The 23,709-nt window shown below is 36.0% G+C and overlaps 1 protein-coding gene across 1 annotated transcript in view; it reads right to left on the bottom strand.

Annotated features, from left to right (window-relative positions):
• Positions 1-2,363: 2,363 nt before the first annotated feature.
• LOC136026957 (serine/Arginine-related protein 53-like) overlaps positions 2,364-23,709 on the bottom strand; it is a 37,536-nt gene continuing 16,190 nt past the window's right edge. Inside the window, exons 3-6 of the mRNA XM_065703815.1 lie at positions 19,269-19,394; positions 14,598-14,692; positions 7,334-7,554; positions 2,364-2,539 (exon numbers count right to left, since the gene is read on the bottom strand). Coding sequence (XP_065559887.1) covers positions 2,462-2,539; positions 7,334-7,554; positions 14,598-14,692; positions 19,269-19,394 — 520 coding nt within the window. The 3' untranslated portion in view covers positions 2,364-2,461. The remainder of the gene's footprint in view (positions 2,540-7,333; positions 7,555-14,597; positions 14,693-19,268; positions 19,395-23,709) is intronic.

Below are 23,709 nucleotides of genomic sequence, written 5' to 3'. Positions count from 1 at the left end.
TAATTGTCTAGAGCAGTGGTTCTCAAACTTATATAGACACTGTACCCCTTTTTACCCACAAAACATTTAGGTACTCATTCTCAAATACCAGGACTAAGCAGGGGTGCGTCTCCAGCATTTTTATTGGGGACCAGAGGTGTTCATCATGGGATAGTCAAGGGGAATAGGCTGTATGAAAATTGCTCTCCAAATTATTGAGCGGAGGGGGACCTCTGCCCCCCCCCCAAACGACGCCCCTGGTACTAGGTAAACTATAGCTAAAATATAAGTAAAATTATAACAGTCCTATTTAAATAAATATATTTCTGTTTATATGAATAAAAACAGCCCTAGAGTTTAAGAGTTGTTTTATTTTCTGTTGGCCGACTGCGTACCACCTTAACAATTTTTTTTACCCCAATGGGTACGCGTACCACGGTTTTAGAACCACTGGTCTAGATGATATATCCATGGGGAGGGTATTTCTTCGTGGAAGTGGGGCAAGATTTCCTGGCATAATTTAAAAAACGATCAGAAACTAAATTAAAAGAAACAAGTTTTTCAACTGAAAGTAACAAGCAACGTTAAAACTAAAACAAATAGAAATGTTGCGTATATGAGGGGATTTGCCTCCTCCTCTACACCTTTCTATTTACGCTAAAGTTTGTATTTTGTCCCAATTCTTTAAGAACGACTCCTAAAACACAAGTGTCGTTTGATTGGAGCCATGAGAAGCTTTTTTCAAAAGTACTAAAAAGCTTTACAGCGAGATGTTGAGGAGGAGGTAATCCCCTTCATACAAGTAATTATTTCTGTTCGTTTTAATTTTTAATTATAGTCCTTAATATCTTTTTACGAAGCTTTGTTATTTCTGAATGAGCGCCTGCCATCTTAAAAAGATAATGTTTTCTATTTAAAAATAGATTCTATGATTTGAAGGGGTTAATAAAAAAAAAATCTTATTAATGCAATATATCTGCTAAATTCAGTGAATTAAACTTAAATTTGCTTAGATTTGTTTTAAATATTTTCAGAATTGTCGTAAAACGTCACTGCAATAATTAAAGGAATGGCTCTATGGAAAAATAACACCAAGATGGAAATTTGACGTATTTTGAAATATTACAAACACGTGTTGAAACCCAAGGAAACTACAATGGAGGAGATTTAGATTTAAAAACACAATCCCTAAGAATTCTAGAGCGTTTTTTGGCTTAAAAACAGTTTTAGAGACTACTTTCCGTATATTCATTAAGTAACGTGTGAAATAAAGGTCCTTTTTTGTCGAAACTGAAAAAAGGCAATGTTTGACCTTAGCGAAGAAGAAGTTGATAATTTAATTTAAGCTTCACACAACACCAATTTGAAAAGTGTTTCAAATTAGTTTTGGGCTCTGTTGTCAAAAAAGTTTTGAAAAAAAACAAGAGAAACATTAATAAAATTTAAACCATCGTTTGTCAACCCTTACACATGTGAAGCTGCTTCATCAGCCTTCCTGTACTTCCGGTCTTCCTGTGATTGGATGTCGAACTTGATTTGTGAACCAATTAAAACTTACCTCCTAATTTGACATTATTATATAATGACAAACAACTAAACATTTGCAGTAAAGATAGGATATGCGGAAACAAAGCTATTTCATTTACCAAAGTTTTCAATTAATATAATTGTTAATTTTTTAATTCCTCAAATGTTTTCTTATGTGACTATTTCGAAATTCGGATGTATGAAATAAATAAGCGTGTTTTTATTAGAAAAACAGACTTTGTTGTGCAACTAAATGCTCTTCTTTATTAGGTGGGTCTAGAAAAAGATTAATATTTTGAAAAAGTCTGCGGTAAAAAATTATTTCGGGAAGCTCAGACCAGGACTACTTCTGCAAGGGGTCTAAAAAAGAACTCCAAATTTGAAAAGCCCACTTTTTGCGTTGTTGGCAGCATTGTATCACTGATCATTGAGCTTCTGTTCAGATACTGTGCTTGTGTTTTGGTCAATGTTTATGGTGAAAATTAATAAATGTGGCACAAATTTGTAATAAATTCGTGCGCACGGCATTATTTTTTAGATACCCAATCCAAAAGTTAAATTATAGTCAGAATAACTAGGAAAACCACAGCGGCTTTCCATCGCAATTGAACGAACCTATTTATGGAAACACGGATTTCTCGAAGTAACGTAAAAAACAATTCACGAACAAAGAAGAAAGATTCAATACAAACCATAGGCATTGTCCTTATCTAAAAATAGAAAGGAATAAAACTGAAATAAACGTCTGGACTATGAGAACCTGTTTTTATTAGAATCAGACAATATAAAAGACAGGCCAGAGAGTGAATAAAAAGGTCCAAGAGTTAAACTAACCAAATTCTTGCAACGAACATAAATCAAATTTAAATGTAATTTATTTAAAAAAAACACAAAGAAATAAAAAAAAATCAAAAAAAGCAGCTACTACTTTTTAATGTATTGAATTGTAAAGAAATTAACCCACTGATGTCTTACGGTGATGGAATAAGAATTTGAGCCATTTTTTGTCTCGTTCTTCTTGATTCAAAAATAGCTAAAAAAAAGAAATTAAAGTCTTATTTAACCGTTCTGTGACTGGCTATCATATTTTTAAAACGCATTTACCATATCATTAGGAAATGACACCTAACTATTTACTAATCTTTTTAGTACTGTATCTAGCGCCTCCTCACACTATAAATATTCCTTTACCTTCAAATTGTCAAAATGTGCTTCATTCTTTTCTACATTATTTCCTAAAACATTATCATGGTCTGATATATTCTCAAAACCTGCTGTTCATGTCCCTTAAACACACTATTTGTCACTAATTGAGGCCCCGTTCCCATCTTTAACTGAGAAAAGTCTAGACTCACAAGTCTAGACAAAATCATCCTCTCTATTTCTTAAGATACCAATACCATGTCTTACTATTATAACATTAAACCTAAAATAGTTTGTGGCAAGGAGCTGTAAGCAGTTTTACTTACAGCTACTTCACAGCCTATCTAACATATAACGATAAAACTAGCGCAAATAAACCAATTGGTGATATTTCCCTATGTTTGTAGGATAACAAAAACTGGTGCTTTAATAAAAACACCCACAGGCCAATATTAAGAACAAGAATATTAGTTTAGGAGTCAAATGTGAGTATGTAGCCTCACTACAACAAACCCAACTATGGACCCAAATTCTTGGCAATCTTATTCATGGCCTCCACTTCAAAGCTTCATAGTTGATTCTCATAAAATCTATCATTCAAAAAATTCTTGTACAAACCCGTCCCTTTTCCTACCAGGCTTAGTTCACGTTTGTTAATATTTCATGCCCTGTTTCTAACTTTCCTCCGTAAGAAACCTTCAGCAATTTCGCTAACAATTTTTCTAAAATTATTCCATCTTCATCTACAGTGTTAAGTTAAAAATCTACACTTTCATATTCAGCTACTCCTGGGGAGTTCCTCTCAAGGTATTATCCTGGAGCATACCAACGTCATAGCTTCCCAGAAGGTAGTTCACCTTCCTAAATTTCAGCTTCAGATTAAGTCCAGACGTTACTAGATGAAGATCTCTATTTTTAATGTCAATAACAGCGCTCCTATATACCCAATTGTGATACTCATCAAGTGAGTACCACTTGATGAATGGCCCACCTTATGGGTGGCCCACCCATAAGGATGGCCTTGATGAATGGCCCACCATTATCACCATTTCATTACTAAATACCTTATTGGTTATAACTAGATAATCATACCTACAAAATTTCAGAAACCGACACTATTTTTCTTTCCTTCACCAAATTTACCTAACGTAGGAAACCATCTATTCCTATTTCATATCAACATGGGCATTAAAATCCACTAATGACAAAACTATATTTGTACCTTGAATTCTGAATATTTTTCATGTAACTACATACAAAATTCATCTCAGTCATTACTGTCTACGCCAGTTGGTTCTGCAGGGGCATATACCTTTATGACTGATACCTTGCACTCTGGTCAAAAAATGGGCAACCTAGAATTCTATTATTAATACCTTTCTAATCTAACCAAGATTTGGGAACTTTCACCCGAATAAATCATCTATATCATCTAATTTCATGTTTCCTAACCCTGAAAGATTAGTTTCTGAAACATGCCTTATTCAAAATCGTCCATTAAAATATCAATACGATAGCTCTGTTTAGTCTTAACTTTCAAAATTGTAACTTTCATATTAATCTAATAATTTAAATTCTTATGGGCTCAAGAAAAGCAATCGCTTCCTGCAGTGCAGTTCAGGGCCTAGAACTTCTATTCATGTCTATACAAAAAGTTTACAATGACTTAAAATCGTACAGATAATATTTTCTTAGAAGTCCCTAGGACCTCCTGTTGAGTTGTGGCCTTCCACAACCCTGGGAGCCCATCTTGGCCAGTACATAGTTTTCTGTGCTAGGCGATGTTATTCTATCAACAAAAGTCGACGTCCTGCAATGGTAATCTCAAGCCTATTGCTTCCCACTCATTTCAATATTTATATTCATACCTGCAAATATTATTTTGCAACGAGGATAGCCATTAAGATCTATACGTCGAAACCACGTCAAATTTTATAGGAATAGTCATAGGATCCATAGGTCAAAATCAGGTCAATCTACGGGTTAAAACAAGGTTAAATTGAATACTAGGAGAACTCAAAGAGTCCGTATTTTTTTGTCCATGACAAACCATTTTTTTTTTTTTTTTACATAAAAAAATGTTGATAGGGCAAACCTTAATATGACATGAAATCACTAACAAGACAGAAAGAATCATAAACTTTTAAATTAGCGTATATTTTTTTCTTTCTGTTTGTCTCTTAGGCGAATACAGAAAGACATATAATCAAAAATTAAATCAAGGCCAAGTTTACGAAAAGCGAATTCAAGAATCAATTTTTTTTTATGACAAGCCATTCTTATGTTCTTTTTCTTTTGCAAACTTTTGACACGACAAAATTGACATGACATGACATGAAATGACAAACTTTTAAAAAAGTGTATCTTTCTCTTCTTTTTACCCGTCTCTTAGTTGTAGACTATATTCAATTATCAAAGTCAAAATATCAGTTGGAGAACTCTAGAAGCGAACATTCTTGGAACGACCATCCATTCTTCCTTTTTTTTTTTTTAGTTATAACATTTTAAAATAAACGGATATATGATAAAATATTTCCTTAGTCCCCAATTCTCGCGTAATCTTTTACCTCAACACAAAAGATTGATTTAGACAAATCAGTTGAACTTATATTTGTCTCCCCATATAATAAGAATTAGAAAATAAGGTAAATTTAATCATAAAAACATATGCAGTGTCGAGGATTTGATCTTTTCTTTTAACAATTCTATAAATTGCCAGAAACTTTAGGCTCTGTATATGAATTCTCGACAATATCAGACACTTTCTTTAATTTTTTTTTTCAGATCTTAAAAGGAAAACTGAAACAATTTTTCGTTCCCAGATTTTGAAAGTTAGAAATCCAATTGGTAATTAAAAATGAATACTACTAAAAACCACTAAAAACAAGGTAAATTTAATCATAAAAATATATGTATGTTAAGGATTTGATCTTTTTTTTTCATTTCTATAAATTGCCAGAAACTTTAGGCTTTGTACATGAATTGTCGCCAATATCAGACATTTTCTTTAAGTGAATTCCTTGAAAGGAAATCTGAAACTTTTTTTTATTCCTGGATTTCGAGAGTTAGAAATCCCATTGGTAATTAAAAATAAATACTGCTCCAAAAATTAAAATATACGACAATTAACACAATGAAATACGAAAATTTTTGGTCACTCACAAATAATTTGCTTCCGAGGGCAATTTGATTGAATCTTTTAATCGATTCACTATCACAGGATAAAATACTTTAATTAACTAGGTAGTTAAACTCCAAAATACCCATAAATACCCACGTAGTTTATATTACATTTTGCTCAAAATTTATTTTTTCCCAATTCTTTTTAAACAACAAATTTTGACGACAAAATACGTACTTAAGGAATCCTAAAAGTAAAATCTGAAACATGTTGGCAAATCTAAGTTTGTACGTTTGCGATAGGCAAAAGTTGGCAAAATACAGGAATTGATATACATGTGTTCACAATCATATTTTTAGCAGCACAAACTTTGATGAACTGAGAGTAGATGGGTCTACTTTGGGCAAATAATTTCTCTCTTCTTCTACTTTTTAGATTCAGAAGAACTGTACTTAATAATAACTTTATGGACTCGATTGAACAAATCTTCACAATACTTTTATCATTAATCTTTTATTGATTAATTTTATTATTACATGTTTAACGGCTTACATACAAACAGGTTCCAGTCAAGCTCATAAAGCTTAAGCCTTAGTCACAAAATGAACGTGAGTTTTATTGTTATGCACAAGTTTCAACTCAATTTTGCTATTATTAACTAACTAGTCTTATGCCCCTTCCTCCTATTAGACTTTAGAAAACGAAATATAAAATTCAAAACCTGAGCACCGTCGTTGCCTTTTATTCTAGATAGATTCCCTGAAACAGCAAACTGAAATCATTTTCAGCACGAGACTTTGAAATTCATTCAGTTTTCTGGTCACTATACTATTTAACTATAGCTATTACAGGTACACAAGGCCAAACTCAAAATGGGAAGGTGTTTGAGAGTGATTATAGGAGGGGCTGTAACCCTAAAAAAATATGTATTTAGGCCGGAATTGTTCCATGACCCTCTCATCAGTCAATTATACATACAATCGGAGGGGTTTTGCCCTAAATTCGACGTGGCTAGTCTAACTAGTCTTATTAACTACCTAGTCTTATGCCCCTTCCTCCTATTAGACTTTAGAAAACAAAATTTAAAATGTAAAACCTGAGCATCGTCGTTACCTTTTATTCTAGATAGATTCCCTAAAACAGGAAATTGAAACCATTTTCAGCATGATATTTTGAAAGTCGTTCAGTTTTCTGATCCCTATACCATTAAACTATAGCTATTACAGGTACACAAGGCCAAATTTAAAAAGGGAAGATGCTCGAGTATTTATGGGAGGGTCTGAAACCCTAAAAAAATACGTCTTTAGGCTACGATTGTTCCATGACCCTCTCTCATCAGTCAATTACACATAAAATTGGAGGGGTTTAGCCCTAAATATGACGTCAAAAGCCCCCCCCCCCCAATAAAATTAGACAATTATTTGCGTAAAAGTCCACCATTTATGTATTTCCAACCCCATCCTTCTTGAAAGAATAAAATGATCCTCCCCCCTCTCAGACTCAAACACTTTCGAAGCTATCATTGCATGGGTATGTTTTTTTTAAAGAAGTGGTTGAACTTACACTTGAATGCATGAGTTCTTCCTTATTCAGATTATTAATTTTTGACGCAAAACTGTTGCCCATCATCGTTTTTTCTGCCTGTGTTCCAAAGTTGAACAGACCCGAGTCTTCACTTGGTTCTTTTTTTGCCTCTCGTGAAGAAGAAAACGAAGACAAATTAAACTCTTCAGATTCTATTGCCTCAATGGCTCGTGACCGCGCCAAATTTTCTTCAAATGAGGCTAAAAATTGATATCTTTAAAATAGTGGACAGCTAAATAAGACCGTACACTGTTCCAATATGTCGGTATAATGATTGTTGACACTGGGAGCAAATTCTATCAATCACAAGAGTAGGTTCTCATTAAAACAGCTTTCCAAAATTATCAAAAACGAAGGAAATCCAAAGTTGCTGTTTTTAAAAGTACTTTTCGCTTTTTGACGCACAAATAATACTTGAGACAAATAATCTACTAGTTTTCATTGCAGAATTTTCAGCCCGTGGTCAACATAATATGAACGTATCTTACTTTACCCTACCCTCCCCAATGTGAAAATATATAGCTTAAATCATACATTTTCTACGTAGGCTATTTAGTCATGCATCACTCTTGTTGAAACTTAACACTTATAAATGACTAGAAAATACCTTTTAGGACTGTATAGGACTGAATTACTGGGTAATGACTCCTATTATGAAAAGGAGCATGAAATAAGAGATCTAAATTTTAAACGACACATTTTCTACTGGCTAAATGTTTGAGGGATGACAGTCATATAATATACATAAACTGATATTTTTTCCTTAATGTTTACAATTTTGAGTTTAACAGAGTTAAACAAGAGCTTAGAGCTCATATGGCACTTGTGACGAAGTTGGAAGAGCCACGAGTTCATATGGCATGAGCTCTAGTAAAATTCTAATAATCAATAGATTGATTTAAAAGGAAAATCAGAGGCTTAATGCCGGTCGGGATTTAAAATAAGAGCTCTGAGACACAAGGTCCTTCTAAATATCACAATTCATTAGATCCCGATCTCTCCACTCTACGCGTTTTCCAAGATTTCCGATTTCCAGTATTTCTGTTTCCCCCCTCCAACCCCCTATGTCCCCGGGTCCGATTCAAATTGAAAATAGAGCATTTGAGACATAATATCTTAGTATATATCCAGTTTCATTAAGATCCGATAAACCATTCGTAAGATAAAGATACCTCAATTTTCACGCATTCCAAGCTCTCAAGCACAACATCTTTCTAAATATAATATGAAAAAAACTTCGTTTTCTTAAAGAGTTAAAGAGGCTGCGTCCCAAAGTCGAACCTTAAAACGTACAGGAATTAGAAGAGGCAGTTGGGGGGCTGCCGCCCCCCAAACCCCCAGCTTTTAAAGACTCTTTTGTACAGGTTTTTTTTGTGGGGGGACTTCATTGTTACTATTTACTAGTTTCGGCGCAATGGTTCTCCTGTCCTCTTGTGTTTAACATTTTTCGAAGTTATTCCATTATTCATTCATTTCAATTTTTTGTTAATTAAAAGAGGGCCTTTCCGAAGCCAAGAGCGGGGGGTTAGCAAAAAAACAAAAAACCTGTACAAAAGAGTCTTTAAAAGCTGGGGGTTTGGGGGGCGGCAGCCCCCCAACTGCCTCTTCTAATTCCTGTACGTTTTAAGGTTCGACTTTGGGAAGCAGCCTCTTTAACTCTTTAAGAAAACGAAGTTTTTTTCATATTATTTCTGTACGTTTTTCTACGATCCATGGTGGATGTAATTTAATAATTCCTGTACTCCTCGTACAGGAATTAGGAGGGGAACTTGGGTGGCTGCCGCCCCCCCCCGCTTTTAAATCATTGTATAAAATAGAAAAAAATTAGGACTATAAGAAGACTATTAGGAGAGGCAAACCCCCCGCTTTTAAAGACTCTTTTGTACAGGTTTAATTTTTTTTCATATTAATTCTGTACGTTTTTCTACAATCCATGGTGGATGTAATTTAATATTTCCTGTACTCCTCGTACAGGAATTAGGAGAGGAACCCCCCCCCCCCGCTTTTAAATCATTGTATAAAATAGAAAAAAAAATAGATAGAATGACCGAAATGTTTCTTTTGCTCATAAGAAGCTAATATTCTGTTATCTCTCAAATGATAAGCTGTCCAGGTGTTAACTTGTGAATTTCAGCCCGATCGGACAACGTTAAAGGGGGGCTTGGGTTGACAGGTCGAAACTTTCGGCCAGATTTTCCCCATGAAGAAAAAGTTGGAGGGGGATGAAATTTTGCAGGTTTCTTAGTTGGAGCTCGGGCTACGAAATGCATCCCTCCCCATCCGTCTGCGACCACTGGAACCGAAGATCGCTTAACATTGTCGTGTGTCGCCTCTTTATAGAGGCACGAGTGTGCCTACTTGATCAAATTTCATTAAGATCTCATTACCCTTTCGTAAGTTACAAATACCTATTTTTTTTTAATTTTTCCGAATTACACCCCCCCCCCAGCTCCCCCAAAGAGAGCAGATCCAGTCCGGTTATGCCAGTCACGTATCTTGGACTTGTGCTTATTATTCCCGACAAGTTTCATCTCGATCATTCCACTCTAAGCCTTTGCAAAGATTTCCGTCCCCCCCCAGGTCCTTCTAAATATGAAATTTCATTAAGATCCGATCACTCCTTCGTAAGTTAAAAATACCTAATTTGTTCTAATTTTTCAGAATTAGCTCTCCCCTCAACTCCCCCAAAGAGAACGGATCCATTCTGGTTATGTCAATCACGTATCTAGGACTTGTGCTTTAGTTTTTCCGCCAAGTTTTCTTTAAGGACAATGCGTCTTTAGCTCTATTTAAATAGGAGTTGTAAGTGAACATGATCCTGATGGTGGATATGTAACAACTCAAGAGGCAATTCTAGCGTAGTAGAATGAAAGACATTGAAAAATTTTTGCAAGAAAATCAACCGTTGAAAAACTGGATGAAGGAACCGCCATATCTTTCTGTTGCCGCAGTTATATTCTCTTGAGGTCTACTGACATTCTTTCTAGTTCGTCTGGGATGGTATTTTGTAGCCAGGTTATCTTTGTAGGAAGAATGTAAAGGTGAAAGTCAAACTGCACAATTTTTAGATGCACAATATTTACTCTCATCCAATTATTCAAGGTATACCATTGCTTTTCTTTAAGGACAATGCGTCTTTAGCTTTATTTAAATAGCAGTTGTAAGTGAACATGATCCTGATGGTGGATATGTAACAACTCAAGAGGCGATTCTAGCGTAGTAGAATGAAAGACATGAAAAATTTTTGCAAGAAAATCAACCGTTGAAAAACTGGATGAAGGAACCGCCGTATATTTCTGTTGCTGCAGTGATATTCTCTTGGGGTCAACTGACATTCTTTCTAGATAGTCTGGGATGGTATTTTGTAGCCAGGTTATCTTTGTAGGAAGAATGTAAAGGTGAAAGTCAAACTGCACAATTTCTGAATGCACAATATTTACTCTCTTTCAATCGCTCAAAATTTACCACTAATTTTTTCTTGAAGGCCAAAATATGTTAAGGTTGGGTTTTATTTCAATGGCAGCGGTAAATAAACAAGATCCTGATCGTAGGTTAAATAAAAAACAACACGTTTTTTTAACTACAAGCAAGGAGCGATATGAAAACTTAAAACAAACAGAAATTATTCCGTATATGAAAGGGACTGTCCCCTCCTCAACGCCCCACTCTTAACGCTAAGGTTTGACTGTTTCTCACAACTCTTCTTTTTAAAACAAAAAAAAATGAGCGTGGGAGGGGGCTTAGGTGCCCTCCAATTTTTCGGTCACTTAAAAAGGGAACTAGACGTTTTAATTTCCTTTAGAATAAGCGCTCTCGCGACATTCTAGGACCACTGGTTCGATATGATCATTCCTGTGAAAAAAAAAAACACAAAAGAAAACAACAACATCAAAAAATAATAAATAAACACGCATCCGTGATCTGTCTTCTGGCAAAAAATACAAAATTCCACATTTTTGTAGCTAGGAGCTTGAAACTTCTAAAGTAGGGTTCCCTGAAACGCTGATCCTGACGGTGTGATTTTTGTTAAGATTCTATGACTTTTAAGGGGGTTTTTGATGCGAGCGACCCCTCATAACTTTTGATGAAACTTATCTATTTAAAATCAGCATAAAATAGGATTTTTTTGATGTAACTATTGGTATCAAAATTCCCGTTTTTAGAGTTTCGGTTACTACTGAGCCGGGTCGCTCCTTACTACAGTTCGTTACCATAAACTATTTGATAAGTACCGACTCAAGCAGTAACTTCAGTGGAATAGAATGAATAACACGATCAAAGTTCGAAGTGCTACCAGAATATTGTACATGTGAATAATGAACGAATCTCTGTGTAATATTTTGACAAGGCAAGGAGCTGTCTCCGATTGCTCTGAAAAACGCAAGATATTCGTAATGAAGTCGCAAGTATCCGTATCCGTATAGTACCTGCATTGAAAAACAAGTAGAATTTTTTAGGGGCTGTAAAATTTTTCCGCAGGCCAGCATAAACTTAAATATAATACAAGTTTTATTTCAATTTATAAATATAAGTTATAAATACAAACGTAACATATTGTTATATATGTAGCATAATATAATAACGCATGTAATAAATGTCATTTATTTATATTAGTAAAATAAATAAAAACATTATTCAATATTACAAAGCCAATTGTGAATCTCAAATGCTCTTTGGCCTTGTTTAGGACCAAATGGTTCTTTTTCAGTACTAAATTGCAGAAATCAGCCTTTCGCTGTGGTGTGTCTTTTTTATTACAAATAAGGGGCACTAGTGATTTAAATTTCAATTCGAATAAAAATTTTGTATTCTGAGTATAGTAATGGATCTATGTTTTTCAGACATTTTTAACCTCACTTCATAATCTTCGTGAATATCGCACCCTTTTTCTGTAGCATTTTATACTAATAACTTTTGATAGGTAAATCTGAAATTGACGAATTTTTCATATTTACAATCAACATAAAAAGTAAATTTTGTTAATACATATATTGAAATTAAAATTTAATTTCTCAATTTTGGCTTCTCTTTATGAGGATCACTCTTTACTTAAAATAATATGAAAAAAACTTCGTTTTCTTAAAGAGTTAAAGAGGCTGCGTCCCAAAGTCGAACCTTAAAACGTACAGGAATTAGAAGAGGCAGTTGGGGGGCTGCCGCCCCCCAAACCCCCAGCTTTTAAAGACTCTTTTGTACAGGTTTTTTGTTTTTTTGCTAACCCCCAGCTCTTGGCTTCGGAAAGGCCCTCTTTTAATTAACAAAAAATTGAAATGAATGAATAATGGAATAACTTCGAAAAATGTTAAACACAAGAGGACAGGAGAACCATTGCGCCGAAACTAGTAATTAGTAACAATGAAGTCCCCCCCCAAAAAAAAACCTGTACAAAAGAGTCTTTAAAAGCTGGGAATTTGGGGGGCGGCAGCCCCCCCAACTGCCTCTTCTAATTCCTGTACGTTTTTCTACAATCCATGGTGGATGTAATTTAATAATTCCTGTACTCCTCGTACAGGAATTAGGAGAGGAACTTGGGTGGCTGCCGCCCCCCCCGCTTTTAAATCATTGTATAAAATAGAAAAAAAATAGATAGAATGACCGAAATGTTTCTTTTGCTCATAAGAAGCTAATATTCTGTTATCTCTCAAATGATAAGCTGTCCAGGTGTTATCAAAATTTTTTTGATGTTATGAAAAAAAACCGCCCGTAAGGGACTTGAACCCTTGACCCGAGGATTAAAAGTCTCACACTCTACCAACTGAGCTGATAACTTGCATGTGTGTAAATATAACTTCTCAATAGCTTTTAAAAATTTCAAATTAACATGGGCTCTTATGGAGAGAAATCCGTTAATTAAATAGCTAATGGGTGGTTTCTGGAAAACAGGGAAGGAGTTATCGGATCGAGCTGAAATTTCGCGGATAAGCTCCTGGGCCGTAGGGGACCTTAACTTGTGAATTTCAGCCCGATCGGACAACGTTAAAAGGGGTGGGGGGGGGGGTGGTTGGAGGGTCGAAACTTTCGGGGGGTTAAGATTTTCCTACGAAACTTTCCAGGAAAATTACTCGGAGAATTCCGCATCGAATGAGTCTTCGTACACCCAGATCCGATGTCGGATGTGACCTGTAGGCGTCTAGAAAAAAAAGTAAATGAATTTTAAGTGGCTATGCGTGGTTTCTGGAAAACAGGGAAGGAGTTATCGGATCAAGCTGAAATTTCGCGGATAAGCTCCTGGGCCCTAGGGGACCTTAACTTGTGAATTTCAGCCCGATCGGACAAAGTTAAAGGGGGGCTTGGGTTGACAGGTCGAAACTTTCGGCCATATTTTCCCCATGAAGGAAAAGTTGGAGGGGGATGAAATTTTGCAGGTTTCTTAGTTGGAGTTCGGGCTACGAAATGCATCCCTCCCCATCCGTCTGCGACCACTGGAACCGAAGATCGCTTAACATTGTCGTGTGTCGCCTCTTTATAGAGGCACGAGTGTGCCTCCTTGATTTCTTACAACGATTGGCTGGATCCAGAGCTCTCCTAAATTTAATGAGGAAAGCTATCCCCTCCAGCTCCTGCCGTGAACGTTCAATTTCTATTTTTGCGTAACTATTCATCGAGAACGACAACCATCCCTGAAAAGCTGCAGGCCTGCTCATTAAAATATATTTTCAGGGGGGGGGGTATTTTTTAGGATAATTATTTCCACGTTGAGAAAATTTGTTTCCCCATAGCCCCCCTATTGCGGACTGAGCCCAAAAATGTCCCACAGAATAAAAGTAGATTAGCGATTACATTCTCCCCCTCACCCTACTTTCACATTTATCCTAATAACCTCTTAATGAAATTTAGAAAATTTGGGTCTAAAATTATACTTTTGAGGCTTCAACCCCCCCCCCAAAAAAAAAAAAAACCAATGGCTCTCCTCCATAACGGTTAATGGAAGACTACAGTCCCTGTAAGCAGATCAAGGAAGCCCCAAATGAATTAACTTAGTCAAATGAAGCTTTAATATTATCGTCTATAATAGCCGTTAGTTTAGAAGGAATTGAACATAGATTTAGGAACGAATGCATCATTGTGGTACTGTGGCCTCCGTAAGTATTATACAGAGTTTTTACCTAAGTATAATCAATTGGTAATTAATTAATTAACAATAATTTATATTAATTTATTGCCATTAATTAAGTATAATTCATTGGTAAGAAATTTTACAAAATTAAAGTTAGTTTAAGCAGTAAATATCATCAAACATTACCTTTCTTTTCAACTCTGTGAGTTTCACTAACAGCAGTTTTAACTTCCTTTTTGACTGTATCCGTCTTAGACAGGGACGAACTACGAGACACATGTCTAAAATAGAAAAAGGGTAAAATAATACAGCGAAAATGACTGAAAAAAAAATCAGGGATGAATTACTCTATTTTGTACTTTTTTAGTACTTAGTACACCTATTTGTTGCCCATTTAGTATTTATTGCCCAAATTAGAATTCTATCATCCTAAATGACGTATGATAATCAAATTTTGTGCAAATTCGGCATTGAATAATTCCGTTTTATTTTTAAGAAATCTGTTCAACTGATAATACTGGGAATGGGTTAAAAAGGGTCCTAGGGAAAGATCCTAGAAACTCTTAGAATTGTTTAGACCTACAAAGCCTACCTTGAGAGATGGTAGTCCTTTAGGTAAAGATAGTCGAGAGACTCTGACGACTTATTTGCAGTAGGACTGAAAACATTGTACTACGACCAATGGCCAACTTTCCTGTAAATTTTAGAAAAACATTTTTCATATGGTGATAGGCAGATGTTGAGTTTTGACAATCAGTTGCAGTAAATAAAAAGGGGAAATAAGAAGTAGAAATAGATAGTAACTGTTTCATAATTCAACTCACGATTATAAAAGAAAGGAAGAGAAGGGGGATGGAGAGAGGGGGAGTGAGAAAGGGAGTGAGAGAGAGTGAGAGTGAAACAAAAGCTAGGAAAATGTTTCGATACCCAGGCAAATTCGAGCTTCACATATTTAATCACAGCCAAACCTGTGATTCATGTAGATTATATTCAATTTCTTGAAGGGCCAACACTTCTTTGAACCAGAACCTGATTAAACGCTTGTCTTAATGGGCGAAAAAAAAACACACCAAAACGGAATCTAAAGAGTAGATCTAATATTCAAGATCTAATTATTCAACGGTCGCCGTCACAGGCGAAAAACCGGAATCGAGGGCTTCATCCTGCTAATCGAAAACAGAAAATGTTTGATTTGTAGCCCGATATTACTAGACACTGAAGGTACTTTTTTACCTCCAGCAAAGCGTAAATAGCCATGCCCCCCGTAACAACTGAATTTCCACTAATCTTACCATTACTTACATTTTCAATAGAGTCCATCTACTTTTTGGCTCTTTTCCAAGTGTTCCCCTCACTCGTAACAAACTCCTCCCTTCTCGACATATTAATTGTCAATAAAAAGAAATTAAACTCACTAAACTCCAGCGGTAGTTGCTCCCAACGATAGTCACACGAGTACTTTTACCAACTTTACATTGTAAACTTTGTTGTACCTATCTAATATTACAGCCCGGTATTATCCCCTTGTTTACATATGGAAGGCAGAATGGCATTGAATATTTTTGAAATATTAGTCATTTAAACGCCATGTCTTTTCTTCTTGCGGACCAGATACCTAATTATTTTGAGGAAAAACAAAAAAAAAATTTTACGTATTGTCAGTAGTTCTCACCACAGCCTTCGAACAAATTGGCTATTCAATCCCCACCAAATATTGGCTATTCAATCCCTAATAGCCAACAAATTGGCTATTCTCCCCCGCCCCTTGCAGCGTGCCTCCTTCGTTCTCTCTCAACAGAAATCCCATTTTTATCCCAATAATTTTTTCACAGAAAGAATATAGAAAAAGTCTGACCTCTGTATAATTTAATTATTAAATAAGTGAACATTGTGAGGGAGGGAGGAGTGAACCTTCCTTCTTCTTCTTTTTACCATTTATTTTGCTAAGTTTCTTTTATTAGTTTTTGGTCGCGCTATTTATGTATACTATATTTTACTGAATTCTTTTAATTCTTATATTTGACATTTTATATATGAAATATTTCATTATCGATTTTTTTAAGGTCATTTTTTTCATGCCTGACAAAAGAAATGAATACCATCGACCTTATTTTTCGGAAAAATGATAAGTGTTTTTTGCAGTGTCTTTCGGAAATAAATTTTACCTTCCTGATATTTTTATTTCAAAACTGAATTGATCTCAAATATCAAAAAGCTTTTGCTGATTTCTGCAATTGGCTAATCGATAAGTCTATATAAACGCTTTTGATCTGTGCATTAGGGCCCGACCGATATGGATTTTTGGGGTCCGATACCGATACCGATATACCGGTAGCGTCCCGAAACGATACCTATATAATTTGCCGATTAATTTCCCTCCAGAAAAATTACAAAAGTGATGTACCAAAGAACAGCCTCAATGGTTCACTGCGGATCCCAAAAGTTAGGCCATTTACAAGAGTTGTTTGATTTGCATTACCTTTTCTCATAGGCAGTTTCTAAACACATAAACGAAATGGTGGATACTGGTGGAAGTGACAAATAAAAAAATAATCAATCAAAGCAGCTGGTTTATTTACATAAACGCAAATACGTAAAAATCTGATGGAAAGAAACGTAAGATATTTGTTGAAATTGATTATTCGAAATCCAAATTTCAATAGCGGGCGTTTGAATTTTAATCATTCACATATTAATATGAAAATTTTACTTCACATTCATATGATATGGTGTCTCACTAACGAGTCAATGCTAGGCAAACTGGATTCAGGGATAGAGCAAGAGTTTTAAATTTGGAGGAGGGATTTAAAGAATGTGTCAAAAAACCGTCCAGTATGCGACAAATATGGACACACAAGCTAAATTTCCAAGGTGTTGACATGCGGCGGCGAAACCTTGGAGCTTCCCCCTCTCCACCTTAAACCCCCCTTTCCCCCTGAGTTACTCCTCTGGCTGGATATCATGATTTTAACCGATTGAATCTTACATCTTTCACCTGTGCAAGTTTAAATTCATTAAACAGAAAAATATGGTTTATTGAATTCTTTTTAGTTGTTTTGGTAGATGCACGTTTTTGAAGAAACCATACATTTAGGACATTGCTGCACCGAGTGTGTATTGACGAGTATTGACAATCCACTGCCAAGGACTGGACAAGCAAAAACTACCTGAGGAAACCTGGTGCCATTTTCTGGACAAGTTGCGCATAAAATATATATATATATATATATATATATATATATATATATATATATATATATATATATATATATATATATATATATATATACTATATATATATATATATATACATAAAGCTGTTGGGGTGGTGCGAAGCGCCACCCCAACACCTAGTTGGTGGGGGCACTTCGCACCACCCCAACACCTAGTTGGTGGGGGCACTGTCATTTGTGTCCCGGTCTGTAATTTCTCTTTGAGTGTCCCGGTCTTCATTTATATTCCCTGTGTCCTGGTCGTCATTTGTGTCCCGGTTGTCCATGGGAAAAACAATCCGTATTCAGATCTATGCCTCATTATTCTAATGATTGCCCTTGAGCTTTGTTGATGGTGATTGCTAATCGAATATTCCCTGTGTCCCGGTCGTCATTTATATATCCCCCCCTGTGCCCCCGGCGTCCCCGTTGTAGTTGTGTCCCTGTGTCCCGGTCGTCATTTATATTCCCTGTGTCCCGGTCGTCATTTGTGTCCCGGTTCCCCAGTCTGTATTTCTCTTTGAGTGTCCCGGTCGTCATTTATATTCCCTGTGTCCCAGTGTCCCGGTCGTCATTTGTGTCCCGGTCTGTAATTTCTCTTTGAGTGTCCCGGTCGTCATTTATATTCCCTGTGTCCTGGTCGTCACTTCTGTCCCGGTTGTCCATGGGAAAAACAATCCGTATTCAGATCTATACCTCATTATTCTAATGATTGCCCTTGAGCTTTGTTGATGGTGATTGCTAATCGAACATTCCCCGTGTCCCGGTCGTTATTTGTGTCCCGGTGTCCCAGTCTGTAATTTTTTCCATTCCATGCTCTGTTGCTTCGATTCTGGCATTATATGTCACACCCATGTTTCGTCTCCAGTTGCGATCCGACTCAAGAAGCCGTCACATTCTTCGTGATAACAAGTCAAGAACTTCATCGCACACTCAAGTCTTGTGTTTTAGTGGTCCTCTGTTAGGAAGTAAGGGACCCAATGGGAGCAAAGTTCTCTAAACTGTATGTTTTCAGAAACAATATTGTAAAGCACTGACCTTGAAACCTCAGCAAATTCGTTCGATAGACCTGTTATCGCGAAGCACCTGTCCTAACGAAACCTCGCTTCAACTAAAGCCCCAAATTTTCTGTAACCAAAGAAGGGCGACCAGAGCTGACCTCATCATGAACATTATTACTGCCGTCTTTGAATTCGTGTACCAACTTTACTTTCACTCATAACGGCATCACCGTACACTTCGCAAAGCTGTCGATGAATTACTGCAGTAAACAGGTTCCTTATTGACAAAAACCGTATCACTGAGCGAATCTCACACGCAGCGGGCGAGGTGATATTCTTAAACATTTTGAAAGCACAGAACAGAACCATACAGTCTACAGGTTAGCTACACATCTGAAACTGAGCACAGTTGTTCATGAGACATGCTAGTACACAACGCACGCACTCTTTGCAGTATACACGCGAACTACTGTTGTCTGCAATTAAACGGACATTAATTAAAAAAACATGTCTATATTACCACAAACAATGATAAAACAATTTTTCTGTAGAAAAGTTCGGAGAATGTTACGTGTCAATCATGGACACTGAATGTCTGAATCCATAAATTAAGAAGGTATATAAGAATTAAAACGCTACAATACCTATTGGTGAAGCTACTCCTGGTTGATGATTCAGATGGAGAACGTCTACTTCTAGATCTTGACCGTTTACTCTTCTTCTTCTTACTACTTTTCTTGGAGATTGATCTGCTTCTCGATCTCGAAGATCTTGATAGAAATAAAGCCAAACATTAAAAACATATGGATGAAACTGGATGGAAGCACTGGAATTTTAAGCGACAATCAAAGAGCTTTGAAGTGAAGAAACTAAGAATATTTTCTAAACTGAATCGAACACAAAGGAGGTGTGTTATCATTTTTCAAGGTGAAGGTAGTAAAATGTTTAGGCACTTAACAGTGTTTACGAAACTTTAAAAGGGAAGGGAGTAAAAAAAAAGTCCACTTTTCGTCACTCCCTTCTCAAGAGATTTAATTCGTTCTAACCGTTCAACTTTTTTCATAATATTACTGTTGTGTATCAGTTGCGCATTTATTCAGAAGTGTAAAATAGTCAAACAATTCGTGGTAACAAACTGTAACTAAGGAGCAACTCGGCCCAATAGTGACCACAACTGTACACAAAGGAATTATGATAATAGTTACTACATGAAAAGAATTAAGTTTTCTGCTGATTCTAAATATATAAAATTCATTAAGTTTAATGTTACCCATCAATATCTACAGGCCTGAGAAAACTTGTGAGATTTTTGTAAAAGGGGGAAAAACCCCCAAAAAATCAAATTATTTTAGTAAAAATTGTACCATCAGATTCAGCTATCAGGGAACCCTACTGCACAGGTTCGCGTTAATAAGTTTTTTCTCTCCCAAGGGTGGTCCTTTACCCCCCCCCCCCAAGATACCTGAGCAAAACTTTTATAGTCATTTTGTTCAGCATAGTTGAAAGGTTCAATAACTATGCCAATAACTATGGGGATATTACGACTTCCACAGCCCCGGGGGAAAGGACTGTAATGTATAAAATGTACTCATTGTTTACATGTAGTATATATTATTGCGAAATTTCTAGACCCTTCTCGGAGGGGGGGGGGGGGGGGTCTGACGAGGATATTTTTAACGGTGAAAATTTTTCGTAGGGAGGAAATTTTTCGGGGAGTAATCTTACAGGGGAGGAGGGATTTGCCAGAATCCATATACAGAATTCTTTTTATTTGCCCTAGTTTTTCTTTGGCGACTCAGTTTTACATGTGGAGGTATTCCGGGTAGACTTTATAAGAAGGGGGGATTTCCAGCATGGTTCGAAAAACGATCGGAAATTAAATAAAGATTAATTTTTTTTTTCAAATGAAATTACAGAGAATTCTTCGTGATGGATTGTCCACACCAGATTTTCCGGGGAGAATTTTCAGTGAGGATGGATTTGTCCGGGGGAATTTTACGCGAGAGTATTATAAAGGATCCAATCCAATTTAGCCTCTAGAACCAAGACTAGATAAACACTGTCTTTTCACGCAATGATACTACGTAAAGAGCTGAAATTTCTTGAAATCGCCACAAAATACAATACATTAACACCCCATTTTTTGTCTTATACCAACCTCTTGGTCAGACCTCTTTCTTGAGAGCTAAAATCTTTTGTTTTTTTATTTATGGAAGAATTCTTTCATTATTCAAAAAGTCTGCCTTAATTACATCCATTGCACCACCTGTCAGGTAGCATAATCGTGTTTTCCTAAAGACATCATAAAATATTTTTATCAGAGATTTTAGGTGGGTTTTTCTTTGTTCTTTGAGTAAGAAATAGGATCTGGTTTTCATAACGTAACCTATGAAAACTTTGTTGTATGATTGGTGTATCAAAATTTGAGTGGAAAAAGAGCTATATATTTTGATGCTAGTAAGACTCAAATGCTCCCGACAAACCTGTAAAGTTACAAACAACCTGATTAAGAAAAGATTCCAATGGAAATAGATCTTCATAATATAAACATTTCTCTCCAAAAAAACTTACATCAGTTTAAAATGAGAAACTCTAGTTTTTAAAGAACAACTAAAATTTGTTGTTTACGCCTCCAACAAATGTCTGAATTGAATGGTCTTCTCTGCAATTATCATGGGGTCATGCCCAGTAATTTTACTTGTTGCTTTGACAAATGCGGACCCTACTAAAAAGAACTATGTGTATTGGCCAGATTGAAAAGCAAGCAAGGCTTAATATCCAGGATTATTATCCAAGGATTATTACAGGGGAAATAGATATAGGACTGAAACCTCGGTTTTGGATTCGTTACTGTAAACGACTGCTTGCGCTTCTAGGGGTCAATCACATGTTGTTCTTTTTTGTAGCTTACGACAATGTATGTGGTATGAGGTCCAGGTATAAACTTGAACACATGGTAGGTGAAGACTGCTCTTCTAACGTGTGCACCGTAGAGATTGATGTAAGTTCCAGCATCATTTTCTATTACCTTTGTATTTCAGAATTCAACTTTTAAGGACGGAAGCTTGAACGAACGTAATACAAGATTTCGACACAAAAAGAAAAAAAAATCCTTATAAGCAAGACGAGTAAGAAATTACTCACATTTAATATTGATGGTGAACCAAATGCTAAGGTTATGTCCGCAAATGTTCAAGAATTGCAAATCTAGTGGAGCAATTTGGGCCCAAAAAAATGAGTACAGCAAAATCATCTTGTTCTGGACAACTGGGTATTTTCATGCATTGCCAAAACCTTCTTTCATATAGCTGCATTTTACTACCGTGTACCTTCTGAATCAGGTATATGATTGAGTATGTTCGTCATCTGCTGGGGCACCAAAGACTCGAACTCCACTCAATTGTTTGCAAAATCGAGCCATCAGGGAATTGGCCTCTACCGATAATCCTGCTAAGCTTCTTCAATCGTTCCAGAAGCGTCTTGATAAGGCAGCTAGTATGCTTGATCTGTGTGATTGTGATCTGACAACAATGCAAGTTCCTTGCTTTTTGAGATCCCGATAAGATCTTTGCCAAGCTTTTGACAACGGAAGTACGAGATTTTGTGAACTCGTCTCAACTCATCACTCAACTCGTCGTACACTCACTTATACTGACTTTCATCACCGAAAACTTGCGGCAGGATTATAACAAGCATAAGAAAGCTTAATCCAGCAATCAGCTGGTTTTCGGATGGAGGACGTCCACTTTTTCTACCAGAATTAATAAAAAAAACTTTTTTCCACAAAAAAAAGATTTTTATGAAAAAAAAATAGCTACATTAAACCAAAAATACGCAGAATTGAAGACAAACAATTTTCCAAACGTCAAATCATTAATAATTTTATGTTTATTATAGTTAAAACAAAACATTTAAAATGTATTCTGTTTTCTGTAAAGCTGTTTCTGAGACATTGCTGATACGTCCTGTTAAAAACCTGTATGGACATAATATGTTTTGATCTTCGAAATATTAGTAGTAGTATGGACATAGTACTCTTTGGTGGGTTCACCGATCCCTCACCATGTCCAAAATTTTTTAACTTAATGCTCTAGGCCATTCCTAATATATTGCTTCTCTGTCCTTTTGAAAATCTGCATACACATGCTTTGTTTTGATTTAGCTGTAGCTCCCCCTAAACATTCCCTGAAAGTTTGACTTACAATACCATTGGCCTTAATTGTTGCGGTAATCGTAGTAGCCGTAGTAGTAGTAAAATGCATACGTTGCCTTTTGACTAGTTTAAAATCCACCTCGACATACCCTGAAAGTTTCAATTTAGTAATCTAAGCCATTCTTTATGCATTGCTGGTACATCTTTTGACAATCTGCATCTTCATTGTGTGTTCTGAATTAGTTTAGTTGAACATTCCATTAAACGTTCCCTGAAAGCTTCACCTTAACGCCCTTAGCTTCAGTGGCAGCAATAATGGTAGTAGTAGTAGTAGTAGTAGTAGTAGTAGTAGTAGTAGTAGCATTAGTAACAGTATGTACATAGAACCTTTTGTTTTTCTCAACATCCCCTTAACAAACGCAGAAAGTTCAACTTATTTCCAAAAAATAGTTTCTTGGGCATTGCTGATTCGTCCTTTTGGCAACCTGCACGCACATAGTGTGTTTTGATTCAGTTCAATACTGTCTCAAGATTCCCTGAAATTTTCAATGTAATATCTTAAAGCTTTGGTAGCAATATTAGTAGTAGCAGTAGCAGCATTAGCAGTAGCATGTAATATTGTCTTTTGGTTAGTTTAACATCCCCGATAACAAGCCCTGTAAGTTTCAACTTCATATTCCAACCCGTTCCTGAGATATTGCTGATACGCTCTTATGACAGCCTGCATGCACACAGAGTGCTTCGATTCAGTTCAACTTTCTCATCAATATTCCCTGAAACAGTCTTAGTTATAGCAGTAGTCACAGTAACATTAGTAGGTGTATTACTAACAATAGCAGCAGTAAGATTAGTAGTAGTACTAACAGCAGTAGCTGTAGTATTAATAGCAGAAGCTGCATGCACATATTACTTTTTGGTTAGTTGAACAGCCT

This window comes from Artemia franciscana, chromosome 5, assembly GCF_032884065.1.
Source record: "Artemia franciscana chromosome 5, ASM3288406v1, whole genome shotgun sequence".
Lineage (NCBI taxonomy): Eukaryota > Metazoa > Arthropoda > Branchiopoda > Anostraca > Artemiidae > Artemia > Artemia franciscana.
Note: the sequence above shows the minus strand (reverse complement) of the source record. Positions and strands in the feature narration are given on the sequence as shown.